The sequence below is a fragment of the Pezoporus wallicus genome, unplaced genomic scaffold, assembly GCF_028554395.1.
Source record: "Pezoporus wallicus isolate ANWC-B61680 ecotype Strahan unplaced genomic scaffold, APGP_CSIRO_Pwel_v1 scaffold_2584, whole genome shotgun sequence".
NCBI classification, from domain to species: domain Eukaryota; kingdom Metazoa; phylum Chordata; class Aves; order Psittaciformes; family Psittacidae; genus Pezoporus; species Pezoporus wallicus.
In genome coordinates, this window is record NW_026642851.1 from 7,383,467 (window position 1) to 7,402,269 (window position 18,803).

The 18,803-nt window shown below is 41.4% G+C and overlaps 1 protein-coding gene across 2 annotated transcripts in view; it reads left to right on the top strand.

Moving 5' to 3' along the window:
• The first annotated feature begins 1,185 nt into the window (after positions 1 to 1,185).
• Positions 1,186 to 18,803, top strand: part of PLXDC2 (plexin domain containing 2) — a 254,784-nt gene continuing 237,166 nt past the window's right edge. Inside the window, exon 1 of one of the 2 annotated variants that reach the window (XM_057432784.1) lies at positions 1,186 to 1,370. In XM_057432784.1, coding sequence (XP_057288767.1) covers positions 1,262 to 1,370 — 109 coding nt within the window. In that variant the 5' untranslated portion in view covers positions 1,186 to 1,261. The remainder of the gene's footprint in view (positions 1,371 to 18,803) is intronic. The other variant, XM_057432785.1, reaches the window with a different exon arrangement.

Here is an 18,803-nt window from a genome sequence, read left to right on the forward strand (position 1 = left end):
AAAGGGGGAGGCCGAGGGAGCAGGGAAGGGGGACTTGGGGATTGCTTTAGTTGTCACTGCACGGTACAGACACATCTTCACAAAGCAACTTTTGACTAACCAGGAGACGGCATGCTGGGCTCTCTCCGTCCTGCGGGGCGACACGTCCCGCCCGCCACCTTCTCCCGCGCACACGCCACTCCGCGGCCGGGCAGGCGGCGAGCATCCCCCCCCAGACATCCCGCCGAGCACTGTAGGCTCCCGGCGCTCGGGGGGGGGGGGGAGGCTGCGCTGTAGGGGGTCACCCGGGAAGACAAGAGCCTCCCGGAACCGCCGTGCGGCTCCCTGCCGCTGCCGAAAGGCAACCCGCGGAGCGCAACGCGCCTGTGGGAGCGCTCCACCGCCGGAGAGACGGTGCAGCCCCGGCGCCTGCGCCCCACCGCGCTCCTGCGGGGGGGGGGGGGGGGGGGGGCTGAGCGAGGGGCGGCCGGGACGTGGCCCCAGTCGAGCCCCCCGCCAGCCCTTCCGCAGCGGGCGGTGGCTACAGCGCGGGCGCTCACGGTACCGGGGGGCGCGCTGTGGGCCGGGGAATGCCCGTCTCCCGCGGTGCCCTCGGCCCCGCGCTAGGACCGCCGGTCGCGGAAACCGCCCCGAAAGAGAAGCAGAACTTGCTCGTCTCCGCCTGCCTCCACACCGCGCGCACATCCTCTCCCGCGGCGCATCCGTCCGCCCTATGGGTCCTGCTTCCCCGAGGGGGCCGGCCCCAGCTGGAAGATTTCCCTGCTCGTTTCCCTTGGAGGGGTTTTGCCTGTAGCGGTGTACCGAGGGGAGGCTCCGTCCCTAAGGCACCCTGCCTCACCCTGCGGGGGAAGGGAGTTGGGTGGGGGCAAGCCAGGAAGGGAGGATCTCAGTGGCTCTCCTAAAATCTATTAGCAGACTGCGAGGAGGGAAGAGTTTGGCACTTCGCAGGCGAGGCTGGACTTGTTTTCCCCAGCGGTGATGCCACTGGACTGAGAGCGGCGCGGCCGTGCAAGTTGGGGGGGTCGGAGCCCCCTCCCCCTCCTCCTTCACGGCCCCACAGACCTGGTCCGGCGCCTTCAGCCCGGTGGCTCGTCGTTGCCGCCCGCTATATGAGAGCTAGTCCGAGGACAGGGAGACTCAGTGCCTGCTAGGGCTGTTTTTCTCCGCCCCCCCCCCCCCCCCCCCCCCCCCCCACGGACTTTCCCACCACCGACGACGAGCGGCGAGCACCCGGGAGAGTTGTGTCGGCAGGCTCCGTGCTATGGCGAGGCTGCGGAGAAGCAAACTAGCCGCTGGATTTCTATTACTTTTCCAGTGCCTGAGCGAGCGCTGCCAGCTCGCCGGCGGGGAGGCGCCGAGGCAGAGCCGCGGTAAGCGAGGCTGGTACCTGCCGGGCGGGGCCGGCCCGGGTCAGCGCGGACAGCCGAACCGGGGGAGGGCCGGGGTGCGGGTCGGAGGTCGAGCCACTTTCCCGTAGCACCGGCGTTGTGTGGGCTCCGGCGGCAGCTCGTGGGCCACGTACCCGGGGAGGGCAAACGGCGTTTGGGGGCTGGCACCCCTTGCTCCCCGGGGAGGCCCGGGATGACCGCGGTCCCGGCTTCTCCGGAAAGAGTACTCCGTTACTTTTTGTTCTAATGAGAATCTGGGACTTTCCTCCTTTAATAACTGTGCCCACGATCACCGGGAGCCGGTGCCGCCCCCCTTCGCAGCGTCCCCGCAGCCTCCTTCCCAGCCACGTACGAGGCTGCTCCCGAAGGCGAGGGTCTCCCCTCAAGAGCCGGGAAGGGAGGGGCGGGAACACCGGCGCCCCCGGGAGCCTGAGGCAGCCCCGGCAACCTCCCCCGGCTCGCCCGCGGCGGGGCCCCGCTGCGCTCCAAGCATCGAGCCGTGGAACGGGAGGCAAAGTTTCCCTGCAGATCCTGCTTGGGAGAGCTAGCGGGCACTCTCCTCCCCCGCGGAAGTCAGTCGCTTGCAGTCTTCCCTGGAAACCGGGGTTGGAGAGGAGAAAGAATGGCAGAAGCCCCAGGGGGCCGTAGTACCTGTTTGTTGAGAGCGAGAGGCTCGCTCTGTGGACTGAGTTTGTGATAGTATGAGGATCCTGTCTGAGACACCTGTTATTAGTGCACGGCACCCGGCACCTGTAGTGCTTTCTCTCGGGCCACTGTTTCCCACAACGTGGGGTTCCCTTTTGATCACTAAAGCCTTCTGTATCCCGCATTCTTGTGCTGTGGAGGGGAAAGCTGCTAAAGGAAAGCTTAGCTAATTTGCAGATGAGTATTTAAGGAACAAGGGAGGAAAGTCGTGGGTTTTGTGTGTCAGGAGACCTTGCTGCTGCAGCAGCTCTAGCTTATAGAATCTTTCAAAAGCAGTGCTTTTATGTTCGAAATACCAGCCAGATTACTATCAGATGAAACAAGTCCACTGGCTTTCCTGGTGCAACAGAGCTGCCCCTTCTTCCTTTATTAAAGGTTGGATACAATTGTGAAGAGTCTTGTGGTCACAGTGTAACTGACCCGAACAAGAGAAACTGGGGAGTTTTTTGAAATGTCCGGTGAGATGATGTGCCAGACAGAGCTGGGATTTTCCTGGGCAGGGGCCTACTGCTGAGTTTGGGAATTACTAAATGACAAGGTAGCTCAGCAGGTTGCTGGGGCTCACATGTCACTTGGGGCCAAAGGGAAGAAACAGGAGGAGACTTTACATGTACTGCTTCATGTTGCTGCTTTCAGGGCTGTAGGTAAGAAATGTTAGTAGTTGTTAGTTATAAGGAAAAATAAGGCATGGTGGTGAGATTAGAAAATGAAATTTACTTCTTTGTATGGCCATGGACCGAGCTGACAAAATTTATTAATCTTCCAGCCATTGTACTCAGAAAAGATTGTTGGTGCTGATTAAATTAAATGTGATTTGTCAGTGGGCAATAAATAAATCTCTGCACGCCACTGGTTGAGGCTATGAAGTTGTAGTAGTCCTTAGTGTCTGCACCAGGAGGTGCTAAACAGAAGATGAAACCGACAGCTTCCTTATCTGTAAATCATTTATTAATGTCTTGCTCCTCCCTGAGTGTTATGTGAAGTATCAAGGAGTTTATAACCAGGCAAATATTCTTTTGATATTTAATGCATTCTGAAGAATATATACCAAATGATTCTTTACTTCAAGTAGTAAGATGGACAATCTGATGTCAAGTTTTGACAGCTAGCTGTTTATAACTTTCCTTCCCTCTTGGTTCAAAAGTCTGTCTTATGACAGCAATAATTAAATGTCATTAACATAATCAGAGTTGTATTTAACAGGTTTTCATAATTCTTTTTTTTTTTTTTTTTTTAATCCTGTTCTTTGAAAAGAATGCAGTGAGGAACTGTGATCAGTAAGAAGAGGATAATTATGTAAATTCAAGTTCGGGTCCTGTGAGTCAAGATAAAAAGTGCTGTTTCAAAGTTTTACTGTATTTAACATTGCTGCATACCTTTTGATCAGCTCAGAACCTTTGAAGAATTAAAGTGAAAAAAAAAAAAAATCTTTGAAGTTGCTGCAGATTCTTAAAGGGAGGCTGTTCTGACATATTCTTCGAATACTCGGTTACAAAAAGTCTGATTGAAGCTGAATGAAGTAATAGTATCAAGAAATGGAAACGTTTAGTATGCCCGGGCAGAGCTGGAGCCATGAGAGGATTTCTGAGGATGCTACCAAAGGGAGATGCCCTGATTCCAGCGGAGATGGGAAAAACCAAATGCAAGCACGGTTTTTCGCCAGCTCCTCACAGTTATGCTGCCGGGTGCAGCCATGTGGGATCAGTTGCAGCCAGATCACGTCCGAGGCGTGCGGGAGCCTGCCTGGCTGCCCCTGGGTGTTGGTAAACCCCACGTTTGGGTGCCCGAGGTGCGAGCCGGGCGGCGGCGGCGCTGCTGTTCCCGGCTGAGGGCCCCGCGCCCCCGCGCCGTGCGGCTCTTCCCGGGAGGGCGCCTTCCGCCCTCCGCCGCGCCGCACTCGGTGACCGTGCAGCCGCTAAAAATGCTATAAATCGAGGTTGAAGGCTCTTAAACTATGAGGTTTGTGTGTATGCGTGTTTTGCACTAACCCATGTATGACGTGATTTGATTGGACTGAAGCACATGGTCTTCTGAAAGCTCACGAAATTAAGGTTCCCAGTTGTTTAAAGTGAGGGCTCACTGTTGAAGTGTTTCCAAAAGAGGACTTGGAAATGTTACATCCTTTTGCAAACACCATCAGTCAGAATTAGGAGGCCGTTATTTCAAGTTTTCTTCTGTCAAGGCATATTCCAGAATCCTGATATAATTTCTGTTCACTGGACTGCTGCTGTCTCCAGGCATCAGTATTCAGAGAGGGGTAGAATTATTTTTGTGGGATAAACTACTATTAGGTAATGTTTATGTAGCATTTATCTACTGCTGAAATAGTCATATTTTCTGTTTTTCCTGACCTTTACTCTGTTTAAATAAATAAATAAATAAATAAGGCCCCACAGCTGAACCCAGACTTTTGCCGTTACACAATAGGACCTTTAGCTGTTATCTTAGAAGTACGTAACGAAACAGAATATTAGACAACATGTATGAAAGTTAATTTTTATCCTTGGCATTCAAAATTACTATTTTTTTTCCTGTACATGATATATGCAAAATAGAGACAAGTAGGTTTGAGAATCCCAGTGACATCTGAGAGTAAATCCTATTTATATATATCATATGTATTCACTAAGAATTCCTTCTAACATCATATTTTTTTTAAGTTTCATTCATCCTGGCTCTTCCGTTTATTGTTTGTGGGGTTTTGTCATTGTCATTCCCTCTGAAAGGGTGGTTTGAGATACTGCTAATAAATAGTGGGTAAATTGACCATGATGAGGTTGACTTAGATATTCGGTGTCAAAGAAAGTTATTTCCACAAATTTAGAGTATGATCAATGCTCATAGTTTACCAAAGGTTTTTAAATCTGTTGGGTAAGACTGTTTTTGTTTGGCTTTAAATATCCCTCTTGAGAGTTTGCATCCTCCTGTAGCAATGCCTTAAAACCCAGCAAACACTTGATTCGGATGCTAGGTCTTGTTTGACACTTGGAGTTGATGATAAATATCAGGGAAGCTAGTTCTCTACACTGTAAACAAATATAGAAAATGAAGAAAAGGTCTTTACAGTTTGAAAGGTTCTTTCGTTCTGGACAACAATTTAGTAGCAACAGATAAAGGCCATTTAGAGCAAAATGCTGAGGCAACATCTACTGCCTTGCTGAATACCAGATTCCTCTAAATAAATTTTATAGTTCAAGAGGTTTGTGTCTTTCTGAGGAAGAGTCTCCTGAGAACAGGAGCTAGATGAGGAAATTCATAATGCCAAGTGATGAGAGAGACCTACTGAGGAAAATAGTTGCAGACCTATGGTGAGTTAACATTTTCATTAAGGACTTTTTGGCACATTTTTGGTGGAGCAGTGCTGCAGGTCCCTGTGTCTTCACAGTTCTCAGGAGATGGAGGTTTGGACCTGAAGCTTGTGTTTCCTGCAGGACTATTTTGCAGCAGTGGCCAGAAAGTTGCTTTGCTTGGAATTGCACTAGACAGCTATTGCACAAGAAACATGCTCAGTTCAATCCTACTGGTTTTCTCCACAAAGCATCATTTGACTTAGGTTTTGATAAAAGTCACTGTGGTGTCATTGGACTGTCTGAAGTACTGAGCAGTTTTGCCTTTAAAATGCTGGCAAAAAGAAAGCTCTGTAGCAGTCCCAGGTTCAAAACTTGCTGAGACCACAGTCTCTCAATCTGAGAACACAGATGGCGTAACTGGTACGTTCCCAGTGTGGTTCATGCTTCCTAAGGAAAGTGAAAGCCAATACAATTTAAGAAGGCAGTAGTTAAGGTGTGGTAATTTGACAGGAACATTTCTCGTCCAGTACAAGGAAATGTTGCAATCTTGCCAGCAGTGTGAAATTGTATCCAACCATTAGGTTTGATGAGAACTGAGCTAGGAGTGTTAATGCAGTGCAGTTGGCAGATGTCATATTTACTAAACTGGAGAATTGCATAATCACAGCAGGAATTGAAACGACCCAGGAGATTACTTTCCATGGAGAAGTATGTAGAGAAGCCATGCTAAGTGCACGTGAGTTTTGTTTTTGTTTGTGGCTTCTGACAAATGAACATAACATATTGCCCTGAGGTAATGTTTGTGAGTGCTGGGTGCTGTGCCTCATCATGGAACACTTCCTCTGCTTCCTCCTCTTTTGCCTCATCCAACTCATAAACATAGCCTCAATTAGCACTCCTTGCTGTCAACATTGAGCAATCAGTTGTGTTAACTGTCCTCATAAACTCTCAGTTTGAAAGAGCTTGTGTAATATTTTCAGCTCCCTAGACCAAAAGGCAGCGTGTAGGAGTATGTTTTCAAGTTGGATTTGGCTCATCCTCTTTCTCTTCTAAAATGGGCAAATGGACTGATCCATTAGGGTTCTTAGACCAGATCCAGGGTCAAGCTTGACACTTGAGTTGAACATGCAGTTTCAAAAGTAGCAAACAGCTTGATGGAATGATGCATCGAGAGAAATGTAAGGATTAATATGAAGAGAGATACAAGTTAAGACATCACAGGAATGACGCATCTGCTGTACTCAACAACGGTAAGATCCCAGCAGGATTATTCCCTTTCACTTTAAGAAATATGTAGACCAATTGCGGCATATCACATGAAGAAAACAAACAAAACACGAAAGAGCACTGCTAGAGAGAATAACACTCAGAGATTACATGGTAAGGATCTTCAAGTATGTAAAAGGCTTCCACAAAGAAGAAGGAATTAACTTGTCCTCAACAACAAGTAATGACTTAAATTGCAGCAACAGTCTTCTAAATGTTAAGGTGAGGGTAGTAGAGTATCAATGAGTAGTCTTCATTGCTGGAACTGGTTAGATAAACATATCTGAAATGTCACTCTATCCAGAAAGGCAGCTGCTGTTCCTGCCTTGGAGCAAATGCTGGTCAGTGTGACCTTTCAAGGTCTTACCCCGATATCTTGAATCATTCTGTGTGAGTAGCTTCAAGTACACAAGGGTTCATCTTGAACTCCACAGCTAGATAAATACAAGCATGAATTCAAGTGCTCTCTTGGCTTGAGGCCTCTGTGTCTCATTTGTCAATGATATATGTGGCTTTAATGTGATTTTAGTATACACTTTCTGTGGCTGCAGACAAGGTAAAGGCATTTAAAATGCTGCTTTAGAGTTCTTATGTGATGAAATAAGGCTTTTAAAATAAGATTTGGTTCTTACTTGGTTTAGAACTTTTAATGTGAACACTATCTAGGTTCCAGTTATAACAGATAATTTGGTGGGGTTTTTTTGTTTTTTTTTTTTTTTTCTTTCAAGATGTTCTCATAGTGACTTTTTGGACTTTGGGCAGGCAACACTTATCCCATTTTGTTGTGTGAAAAATCCTTGACTTGAGTAGGGAGAATTCCACAAATGGAATATATAAAACTTTCATTTAACCTGCCTCTGATAGTGTTTCAAATATATGTTGTTTCACAGTTCATGATAGGAACTTCAGTCCTTTTCTTTATACATGTAATCAGACTGTGTCTAAGGGCTTCTTATGTTACAGGGATATAAAAGTTCCCAACACAGCTTTCCTTAGCTGCTATAGTTAGTAGGGCAAATTCCGTTGGAAGCTTCACTTGCATTTAGTAGCAGAACAAGGTGCAGTGGGTTTTCCAGTATAAGCATTTTGAGTCATATTTATTTTCTTTTTTTTTTGCTCAAGCATTATGTTTTGTGTTTTTTTTGTTGTTGTTGTTTTTTTGTTGTTTTTTTTTTTTTTTCCCTTTGGTCATAATGTAAATTTTGCAAATATTAAATGGCAACACTGTATCTGGGCTGAATAATTGCAGCTTTTCTTTTACAAGAATTACTAGGCTGATATCAAAGGGCAAGTATCATCCTTTGTACCTTCAGCAATTTCTGAAGGGTGAAGTGTTAGAGGAGAGTTCGTCACTATGCAGATTCTTCTTTTATGAGTCACCAGTTGAACTAAAAATCCATTGGAATATGCTGTCTTGGCCTCCACAGAGAATTGGGAGCCAGCATCAGTCTTTATTACTACAGTTGCTCCATGGTATTCTCCAGCTGCATGTTTCTGGTCTCCTGTGTGGCAGGACGGGTTGCAGAGTTCCAAGGCTCTTCTCTTTCAGCCTTCATTTCCTCATTGCCCTTACTGCCTGCATTTGGAGGTTGCTTCCTTCTCGCTTGCACAACAAAAGTAGTATTTTTAAACATCTGAGCATTATAAATCCTCTTAAAACAACATAAAAACTCTGGAAAAGTGGAATCGTAGAGTTGTAGAATCACAGAATGGTTTGGATTGGAAAGGACCTTAAGGTCATTTAGTTCCAATCCCTCTGCCATGGGCAGGGATGCCCCACATTAGGCCATGCTGTCTGCCAGGGATGGAGCATTTACCACCTCTCTGGGCAACCTGTCCCAGTGCCTCAGCACCCTCACAGTAAAGGACTTCTTCCTTATATCTAACATGAACTTCCCTGTTTAAGTTTAAACCCATTACCCCTTGTCCTGTCACTACAGTCCCTGATGAATACCTGACATCTGTTTGATACTTCCAGGTACTATATAAGCTTAGTAAAAAATTTCAAAGAAACAGTCAGTTGAAACTCAAAAACTATGTCAAAGTTGACATGCTCTTGCTAAATATTTCAGCTGGGAAGTGTCAATACAAGTAATTTCTTATTTTGATGGTGATAAAATGTCTCATATAAAATATTTTAGAATAAAATTATTGTATTAGGTTATATAAGCATAATTGAAAACACTTTGTTTTGCAGTTGGTGTGTGTGTATATATACATAATTTTAATTTTGTATCCTGCAGCAAACATTGACTATTTGCTCTTCATCTGAACAAGATACAAATTTTGACTTAGGTTGGAAAATTCATTTTCTAGTAATCTCTAAGACTTACTATTGTTGACAATTTGGCTATATACTGTAAGCCTTATAAGAACAAATGTTTTCATCTGGTAGAAACTTTACTTTTATTGATTACAGGAAAGGGGGAATGGCTGAAGACAGTAGTCTTGATCATCCAGTTAGGGTTTTTTTTCTACTTTATAGCATATTTCTCATTCAGGTTCCTTCTTGATTAATATGATATTCATGAGGTGACTAAATTAAAAGAAAGCACCTTTTCCAGACTGCAGCTGCTATAAAGATAGTAGATTTATGGTTTATTTTCAGTAAAGGCATTTATGGACCAGAAGCTTAGCATTTGGTATATTGCAGAAACCTGACCTCTATATCAACACAATCTATTACTGGTTCCTATTTAAATATATACATATATATATATATATACACATTTTTTTATATGTACACACACACAGACAAAGTTGTAGTCTCAAAACAAAGAAAACTTTGTTAGGGTGAATCTTCTTCACTTGATAGGGTGAATCACCATTATAGATTATTATCAGTTCTGGTTTCCAATTACTTTTTATTATCTGTTATTTTAAAAAACCCAACACAACAGTTTTAATGAATAAAGTATATGTAATGCAGCGCTTTTTAGCTTTTAATGCAAATTATGCAAGACTTCATAATTGAAATATGTAATTGTACACTGTGGAATTACACAGGTTTTCATGTTTGTATTCAACCACAGAAGACTGAAGGGGTCTTTCCCCTACTAAACATCAAGCTACACAAAACCATAATTGCTTCCAGTTTTGCTGATATTAATGTATTTACCTGTCTCAAACCTTCTCATTTCACTTTTAATACTGCAAGCTGTTGGAGGCATTTTCATCTTTCCAAAGCACAAGTAACAAAATATCAATAATAGTGGTTAGTTGTCCTAACAATTTCTTTCCTAGAACCCACATAGCTAGAAAGGACTACTTAGGTCATCAAGTCTTTACCTTGGAGGAGAAGCAGTTGTGTCATGGATATCAGTTCTGCATGCTGCCATGCATTGCAGGCCATCAGTAATGCTCTTCCCCATAACACTTCAAGCACCTGGTAAAATAGCAGCATCCCCAAGTGTAATGTGTCACAGGAGATAATGAGGGCATTTGCCAACAGTTTAGATTTCTACAATAGCAAAGAAGTTTGAATTTCATTTTGATTTGTTTGAAAGCTTATCTTTCTGGTTTTGCTTAGCCTGTTTTTCTGGGTTTTTTGGTTTGTTTTTTGTGTGTGTGTGTTTTGTGTTGTTTTTTGTTTTGTTGTTGGGTTTGTTTGGTTTTTTTTCCTAATATACTTTGCTTTTTTATCCCCTGTTTTGCCTTCTGCGTGATTACATTTATTGCAGAGTTGGTAATACTGGTTTTGTTTCAATTCTGAGCCATTTTCTAGAATATCATAAATGACTTGCAAAATGGCTCTTCCTAGAACAAACAGTTTGAATGGAGAAAAGGAGCTACCATTATCTTTTGTCAGCTGCTCCAGCTAGCCATGTATACATCCTGCAAAGTGGTCTAGTGTTTAAAAGGAGGCAAGTTTATAATATGTCTCAGTTGAGCTGCCTGAGGATTGGCAGTTCTGTTGTACAAGGGTCAAACTTTGTACTTGCGGGTTTTGTTTGAGTTTTGTGTATGTGTGTGTGTTGTTTTGTTTGTTTGAATCTTTGGTTTTGTTTCTCTTTTTTTTTTTTTTTCCTCCTGGATGTGAATTTCAACTGTTTGGACTAACTGTAATCTTGGACACGAGGAAAATTTTTCACATTGGTATAATCTCCCCATGGAAGTGATGGATTCTTTAACACTGGACACTTTCAAGATTCAGCTGGACAAGGTGCTGTGATGTCTAGTCTAGGTCATGCTTTGCCTAGAAAGGTTAGACTGGATGATCCTCGGGGACCCTTCCAACCTGATATTCTATGTTTCTATAATCCTTTAACAGTATGTCACAACTGTGTGTCAAGCTTGAATCCAGCTTGTGTTCCTAGCTTTGTTTAGCTATTGTCTGACGTTCAACCCCAGACTTTGATTCCCATCACTTGTCAGTAGTTAGTTTGTATACTCTACCTCTCTGTTGTTGTTTGCAGGCCATACTTACAGCTTTTTCAGTTATTCCTGTAATCATTATAGCTGTGCACTGTATATTCATTAGTATTATTATTCTTGGAAGACCTTATAGAAGTAAGGTAATATCCTAATTTTCCAAATAGGAAGGTGGTTTTGAAAAAGTGATTACCTTGCCAAAGTTAAAAATGTCATGTGTCTCAGACTGTGAGTTGTTTTTTTTATGCAATAGCCCAGTAATCTTTTCAGTTTCCCCTTGCTTCACCAAAGATGGGGCTGTAATTTCCCTCTGCATTCTCATCCCTGAATTCCCTAATCTAACCTTTTAAGTCCCAGTCAGACTTCTGATCAAATAACCTGTGTCTGTCAGGAAAAGAAATCACGATTAGAGTTGGCTAAGGGCTCTGATTAGTGTAGAGACAAGGCTTAATTTAGGACTGCTGTAGATTTTGTTGTTTCTGATGTTCCTCTCCTCGCTTAGGCTTGCAGCAGGAGAGGGATGTGTGTCTCAGCTGTTTATACAGCTGATCCCAAACTGCCACATTTTATAGTCTAATGTAATAAGTTTATTTTCTAAACACAAGTATGTCTGAAGGATGGACAAACATTGGGTCAAATTTCTGCTGGTTGGCACTTTGACAGTTGGAAGGATTATGTCCAAATCTTTTTGGGTTTGCTGTTGAATTCTTGGAGAGAAGAGAATGATGATGTTTCACAAACTGTAAAATTATTTTTCCTGTAATTAAACTCTGAGAATGATGATCCGGATTCAGTAATTAGTAGTCAGAAGAAAGATTTCCAAAACAGTTTCCAGTACGCCTGACTTGAATTCTTTGACTGTTTAAAAGTGTATCTTCCTTAGAAAATGAGCATTGCAAGATGTAGAATATTTTTAATTTACTGCACGAACATTATAGCAGCCTTTACTGGGAGTGTAACTTCTTGAATTTCTAAGAAGAAAGATTGCTGACAAATGCTGTATAACACATGTATGACACATTTATACAAAGTCCACATACAATGCTGTGCCTCTGATGCTATAAATCATGCTGAAATTTCCTGCAGAGTAAGTATCTGGCTGAAAACAGGGCTGATAGATCTCCTAATACAATCAGTGCTTTTCAGCATCTGCTGTTTTATCACCAGTGGTGGTTTTTGTTCGTTTTGCAGAAATAGTGATAACTTTAAAAAACTGGATTTAAAAACCTGTTATTCTTAGCTTGCAAAGTACACGAGTCCCATCCCCTCCCCTGTCCCACCTAATTTTAAAGAAATTTAAATTATCTTTTGTAGATTAATAGTTGGAACAATAATTGGAGAGAAACAAACAAAACAGCAACAACAAAACCAACAGAAAAACCAAAACCAGACTTTATGCTTTAGAATATTTGGGGTTGCATCCTTAGGCTCAAGTTGTAGAAATTTTGTATTATTTAGAACTGTGCTTAAATATTTGCTTAACAGTAGTAATGTATAAAGGCTGTGTCCTACAGATGGGTGGGCTGAAAAATGTAGATATTTCAGATTTTTTTCTGATCTTGGGCTTTGGAATGTAGTTGATCCAGAAGTCCCAGGCTTTTTGCAACAGCAGCAATGAATTTCGCAGCATTGTTGCAGATCCTGAAGGCGTTTCTGGGCAGAAGGATCTTTCACCTTGCAGAAAAGACTGACTACCACCTTCCTATATTGTTGTAGTGGACAACAGCAGAGGACTAGAGAGAGTGATCTATCCTGTGACACGTGTATCTTGCATTCCCTTTAAAGAACTGGGCATTGAGATTTTCCTTATTTATTCATTTATTTTTTTCCTTATGATGTGCAAGACAGATTTAGGAGATGCACAAGCTAAAAATTCACTTAGATTTTATGACCTGTCTCCAAGGGGCTGAAATGTGGTCTGAGCTTGAGAAGCAATAAGCACACACAGCTCACATCAAATTTAAGTGTAAACACTTGCCACATGCTACTTCTTGAATGCAAATTTATGGTTTATCGTTCTACTCTTTACACAAACGAAATTGGTGTTAGCTTCAAGGGATGACCCAGGGATGTTTATGAATCACATATGTTTTTTTTCCAGGCAGGAATACATAGTAATCTAAAGGTGAGGCCTTCAGGATAGGAAGTTATATCTAGCTTTATCTGCAGAACTTTGCTGTAGTTAATGTAGGCTGCAAAATAAAAAAACAATTTCTTTAGCTTTAGCCTTGAGCCTCCCATGCCTGTATTTGAATTTCATTGTTTTATCCTTCTGCTGTTCTATGGCACAGCTTAGCAGGGGTGCATACCAAGCTAGCATTCTTAACTGAAGTTTTAAAACTCTGTGGCCAGGGAGATTGTGAGCGTTTGGTTATGTCTTGCACCTACACAATCATGTTTTACTGACAATCATAAATACATTGCAGCTTTAGCTTCATCTCTCTAATTATTTGGGAGTCTTTGAGACTCATGCTGGTATAGTTGTAGAGCCAGCCAGCTGGCCCTCTTTTCCCAATAATCTATTGTTTAGCTATCTAGGGAAAGTTTTTCCAACTTTTAGGTATAATTCAAATCCATTTTGAGGTTTTCCATAAAGTAGAAGGCAAAGAGAGGAGAGATAGAAATTCATTCCAAAAAGAAAAATAGTTGCGGCCCTTGCAAGTCTCAATTTGGCACAGCACTTAAAAATGCAACTGAAGTGTGTCCTTGAAGAGAAGTGCATATGTAAATTCTTCACCCAACTGACTTGTGCTAGAACACACTGGTAGGTGTTACTACAATGTTTATAGGGCCTTTTCTGTATAAAATATAGTTTATGAAAAAAGGTTAAATTCTGCCCTCGCATACTTCAGCACAGCCACGGTTTACTCTTGTAAGAGCAGTTTGGGTTGATTTGGAAAAAGTCTTTAGCCCACAAAGCCTTCCCTCTAATTCTGTACTGTGCTCAACAACACTTAGTGTATGTGAAATATTGCAGTATGGGATCTTTGGTCACAGTGCAGCCAGAGACCACTTTCCCATGGGCAGCAAGCATGGCTTGTACGCCCCTAGGAAGAGAATGAATAAGAGTGATTTTTAACTTGGTACTGAAAATGTGGTACATTTCCCAATTTTTTTATTATACTCCTTAAAGTTATTTGGGATTTGGAGTCTGGAAGGTTCTGGGTGCTGTTTCATTGCTGATGTTTGTCTTTGTATTACCTACTTATAATTTGTGATAATGTAATTTACTTAATTGTAAGGGTAAAGGAAGTGCATTGGCTTCCAGAGTGCTTGAGGCTCTTGAAATGGGAAAAATAGGAGCAAGCAGAGCAGAATCCATGGGTTGACTGTGAGAGCTATCGGAACATTTGCTGGGCAGGAATAAAAGGCCTGATTCAGTTCACTGTATACATTTCAGCAGCAGTATTAATTCTGCAGGGCTATTCAGCCTGGGAGTCTAGAGGAAAGAGATCAAAACATCTATATGGATTAGAAAAATCAGGTTACTTTGAGGACAAATATTCTGCTCCTTTAATTTAAATCTATAGGAAGCCAGAGAGCAGAAATAGGAAAAGATATATTCAGAAGCTCGGTAGGGAAGCAGTGTCCTTTTAGGGGAAAATAATTCATTTTCTATTCTAATTCAGCTTCTTTTCAGTCTTAAAAAAAAAAACGTAAAAATTATTTTAAAAATCCCCCAAAGCAAAACCCAAAAAATTTATCTGATTCTGTATTCCTGAAAATCACAGAAAGGAGGTACTGTCTATTCCACATTTTAAGGAATGTCAGGAACTTCTTAATTATATAGCACAGGTAAACTGGAAAAGAAAGGTTCGCAACCTGTATCTGCCTGCCAGGTGACTGCTCTTATCAATGGCTGCCTTGTAAAAAATATCTGAAGAATGAAAAGACTTTTTGTCCAGGTCTGTGCTGGACTATGCTTCTAGGCATTCAGGAGCAATGCTTCCTTTTTCACTCCCGAACACCTGCTTTTAGCAAGCCATTGCAAGATGGGGGAGGTCAGACCAGGAAGGTAGAGTGGGACCTTTCCGGTCTGTAGCACTTCAAAGATCCAATTGCTTATACACTTCTAAAAACATGCTTTTTTGAAGGGGAAGGAAGAAAAAGAAATATTAATGATGACAATGATAAGTACAGGCTGAGTTCATTTGGTGCTATGGTAAATTTCTGAATATTTACAGCTGTACTGTGGCAATAGTGTTAACTTGTAGCTTGACAGAATATCCTCTGGCCATCATTGTGGCACTGCAAATCACAGCACTAAGCACTAGGGTATAACCCCATATAATGGCTTCATTATAAATGAGATGTTGAACATAAATGTATTCTGCTCTCACTGCACATCCCTCAGCAATTGTGGACTGTATTTCCCTAACTTGTTAACTGACATGGTGGATCATTTATCTTTGTTTGTCAAGGCAAATTGCTTCGGTCTTCATCTTTCCCAGGAATCCTAAAACATGTTTCTGGTTCAGAGATGCCCATCCCCCTCACCTTGCTCTTTTTATCAGTAGAAAGGCATCTCTGCTCTTGCTCGCTTAGGGATTTTGATACCCACCTGCCAAAGTATTAGTAGGAAGTTCACTAAACGATAGCTATTCCTGCTGTTCATATTTATCCAGCCAAACGGCATCTGAAGAATAACAGGCATCATTCTACAAACACACCAAGGAATCCCATGTGCATTTTGTGATTTAAAAACATGTCATGTGCTTTTTCTCCTTCCCATCCCTCTTGATATTTATGCTGTAATATATTTTACTTGGCATTTGTGGATTTAGAATGGATGGCTTTGAATTTTGAAATAACTGTTTACAAGCTTTTCTATAGGTTTCATCATCACCATACATTAAAATATTTTGTAAAGCCTGATGGATTTAGCCACAAAACTGCCATGACTAATAACTGCTATTATTTATTTTCATTTTACTAATGGAGCACTGGAGTATTGAATGACTTGCCAAGATCACACAGAGCAAATTTGGTGTAGGTACATGAGAAAAATGTCACAGTTCTAGTCAGAGTTTTCATGTTTAACCTTCAGAGCAGAAACTGTATACTTCATAGTGATAGAACTACAGAGTTAAGATGTAAAGTTCCTAATTTAGTTACGGATTGTATTATTTGCTATTTTAGATTTTAAAAAACCTCCCTGCAATTCTGTTGTCCTTTTTATTTTTTTTTTTTTTTACTTTTTAATTTTTCCTTCAATGCAATGAGCAAGAAGTAGAAGTGGAAGTTACATGAAGCCAGAGGAACAGGCAGATCTCTGCACTGTCCTGGAGAAAAGGCTTGTCAGGGAAGTGGAGGCCTAGGACAGTCTGAGCTTACTTTGAGTGTCTCTTACATCTATGTGAGAGAGATAACGAAGGCCCTAGAAATCTCCTTAGAAGAGGACAAATCTGGAGAAATGCCATAGCCCAAGGATAGTTATATTACTAAGACATTTTTCCAAATGCTCCTTTCAGATGCATTTCAGTAAGAGCATGAGTTCCTCTGCTCCAGTGTGCAAGGGCAAAAGAAAAAGTGTGTGACTCCCTAACATTTCTTCTTGCTTACACATAAAATATATCTGGACTTCCACTGAATTACACTACATATTCACAGGTAGCAAAAACAATGACTTGATAGTGTGACTGAGCTTGGCTTTGGGACCTACAAGAAGGAACAGGTAGTCTAAAATTTAACATCTAGTGCCAGAAGAACCGCATATTCTTTAGGATGTGGTGCCCAGCACAACAACTTTTTGGATTCTTTCCTTCATCTGAAGGTTGTTGTATAGTGTGTAGCCTAGAAATAAATATATAACTCATTCATCTGCTCCATTTACCTTGAAAAATATATGCCAAGTTAAAAGAGTTGTTCCCAAAGAACTGATGACCAAGAAAAGGCAGCCAAATATGCAATATATGCAACTGAACATTTAATCTGATTTATAGGCTTTTTGCAATATAAAATTAAAGACCTGTGTGATTTAAGGTCTGCTATAAATTAAATGCATCAGCTGGATGTTTATCTTTTCTCTGAAGAACAATTAGCTGGTTTGGAGATTTAATTAAGTCATCAAATGAAATTATTGCTTCAATTTTGAAAGATACACAATTGTCAGAATATTTAGAGCAGATTTATAGGGAAAATATATTAAAAGTTTTCTAATCCTTTGCTTAATAACTTCTATGAAACATGTACTCCATTAGGTTTGGAATGTCTGGCTTTACAATGACCAGAATACATTTGTAAGCCTCTCACCAAAACTGAAAATATGAGAATTTAGTTAATAAGATAAAACTAATTTTTTAGTTAGTTTATGCTTTAAACAGTTCTGTGACTGTTACTGTGGAGTTTCCTAAGTGCTTCATCTTGGGCATTTAGCAGTGACATCAATAGGAGCTAAATGCTCCAGATCTCCTTAAGTACTTCCAGGTAATGTAGTAAACAAGATTATATTTTGCATTTAGTTTGGGCAAGTTTGTTTTCTATTCACTTTTAATAATACCAGGTAATGTTGAGGTTTTGCAGTTTTGTAAGTCTTTCACTTGAGGGCAAATTGAATTCCAGCCATATAGTCCTTGAAATCAAAATAAATAGAAAAGATGATAGTCAGTCTTGGGACAGGATGACTTCTGATCAGTAGTCCCAGGCACTCACAGAGCATTTGAATATGTGTTTCTAGAAGAACTTTTCCCATCAGTTCCTGAAGAACACAGCTCTGCAGCTCTCACTGGCCTGGAGGAAGCTGTTGCTCTGGGAAGCGCTGAGCTGTATGTACAAAAGGCTGCCAGGTCTTATGATCCTTGTTGTCTTTGTTTCCTGCTGCTAAATATTATTTAAGGAAAAGTAAAATATTGCCATTCTTTCAGAAGGATGTAAAATAAATTAGAAGTATTTAGAAGGAACTGTGGGACAGTGTGGATTTATGTGTTGATAATATTTATGAACCCATTTTGACTGGTGCCCAGTTACAAGCCATTTTGTCGTCAGTGTCTAACCTCTTATATAAATGTACAGATAGAAGAGGTGTGTGTGAGTATATGTATATATGCTTGTGTGTATGCACAGACATACTTAAATACAAGGCCTCACATCAGTTATACAGTAAATTTTCTTTGTTTTCATTCTTTATTTGCCCATTTATACACTGGTTTTCACAGTCTCTATAATAAGAAGGCTATTTCAAGCACTTGGTGTATTTACTTCCCAAAAGTACTATTCCTTTTACTGTTCTAGGAGTCTGTTCCACTTCATTTGTTGATATGATGTGGTGTATTCAGAAAAGCAAAACCCTCTTTATCCTAGCTTAATTACTGTTTTCAGTATTTTAAACTTTTTTTTTTTTGTACTCAGTACAAAATAAAAGTGATAGATCAATATCAGATTGCAAAGAGCATGTAGTAGTCTTCTTTTCTTGAAGTTTACTTTTGTTTTTTAACTTTTCACTTCTGTTACTACATCATACTATTTCTAACAGTACTTCATAGGGCATTCAAATAGAGTGACTACATGAGTATTCTAAGGTTCTTCTCATCACCTTTTTTTTTTGCTAGTGCTTATAGAAGCAAATTTTTGTGTTGATGATCATCATATACTTACTTACAGATGTTAGTCTAAATTTGCTTTTCTTACTCTGGCAAAAATCCCAGTGGCTCCAGTAATAATTTGCCTGTAAAGGTTTATAGCTGTTCTTGATGGAGCTGCCCTGGTCCAGCTGCTCACAGTGGCTGTCTGAAGCACAAGAGGAAGAAGGCATGTGAGGATCAGGGAGTTCAGGAGGAAAAAGGGT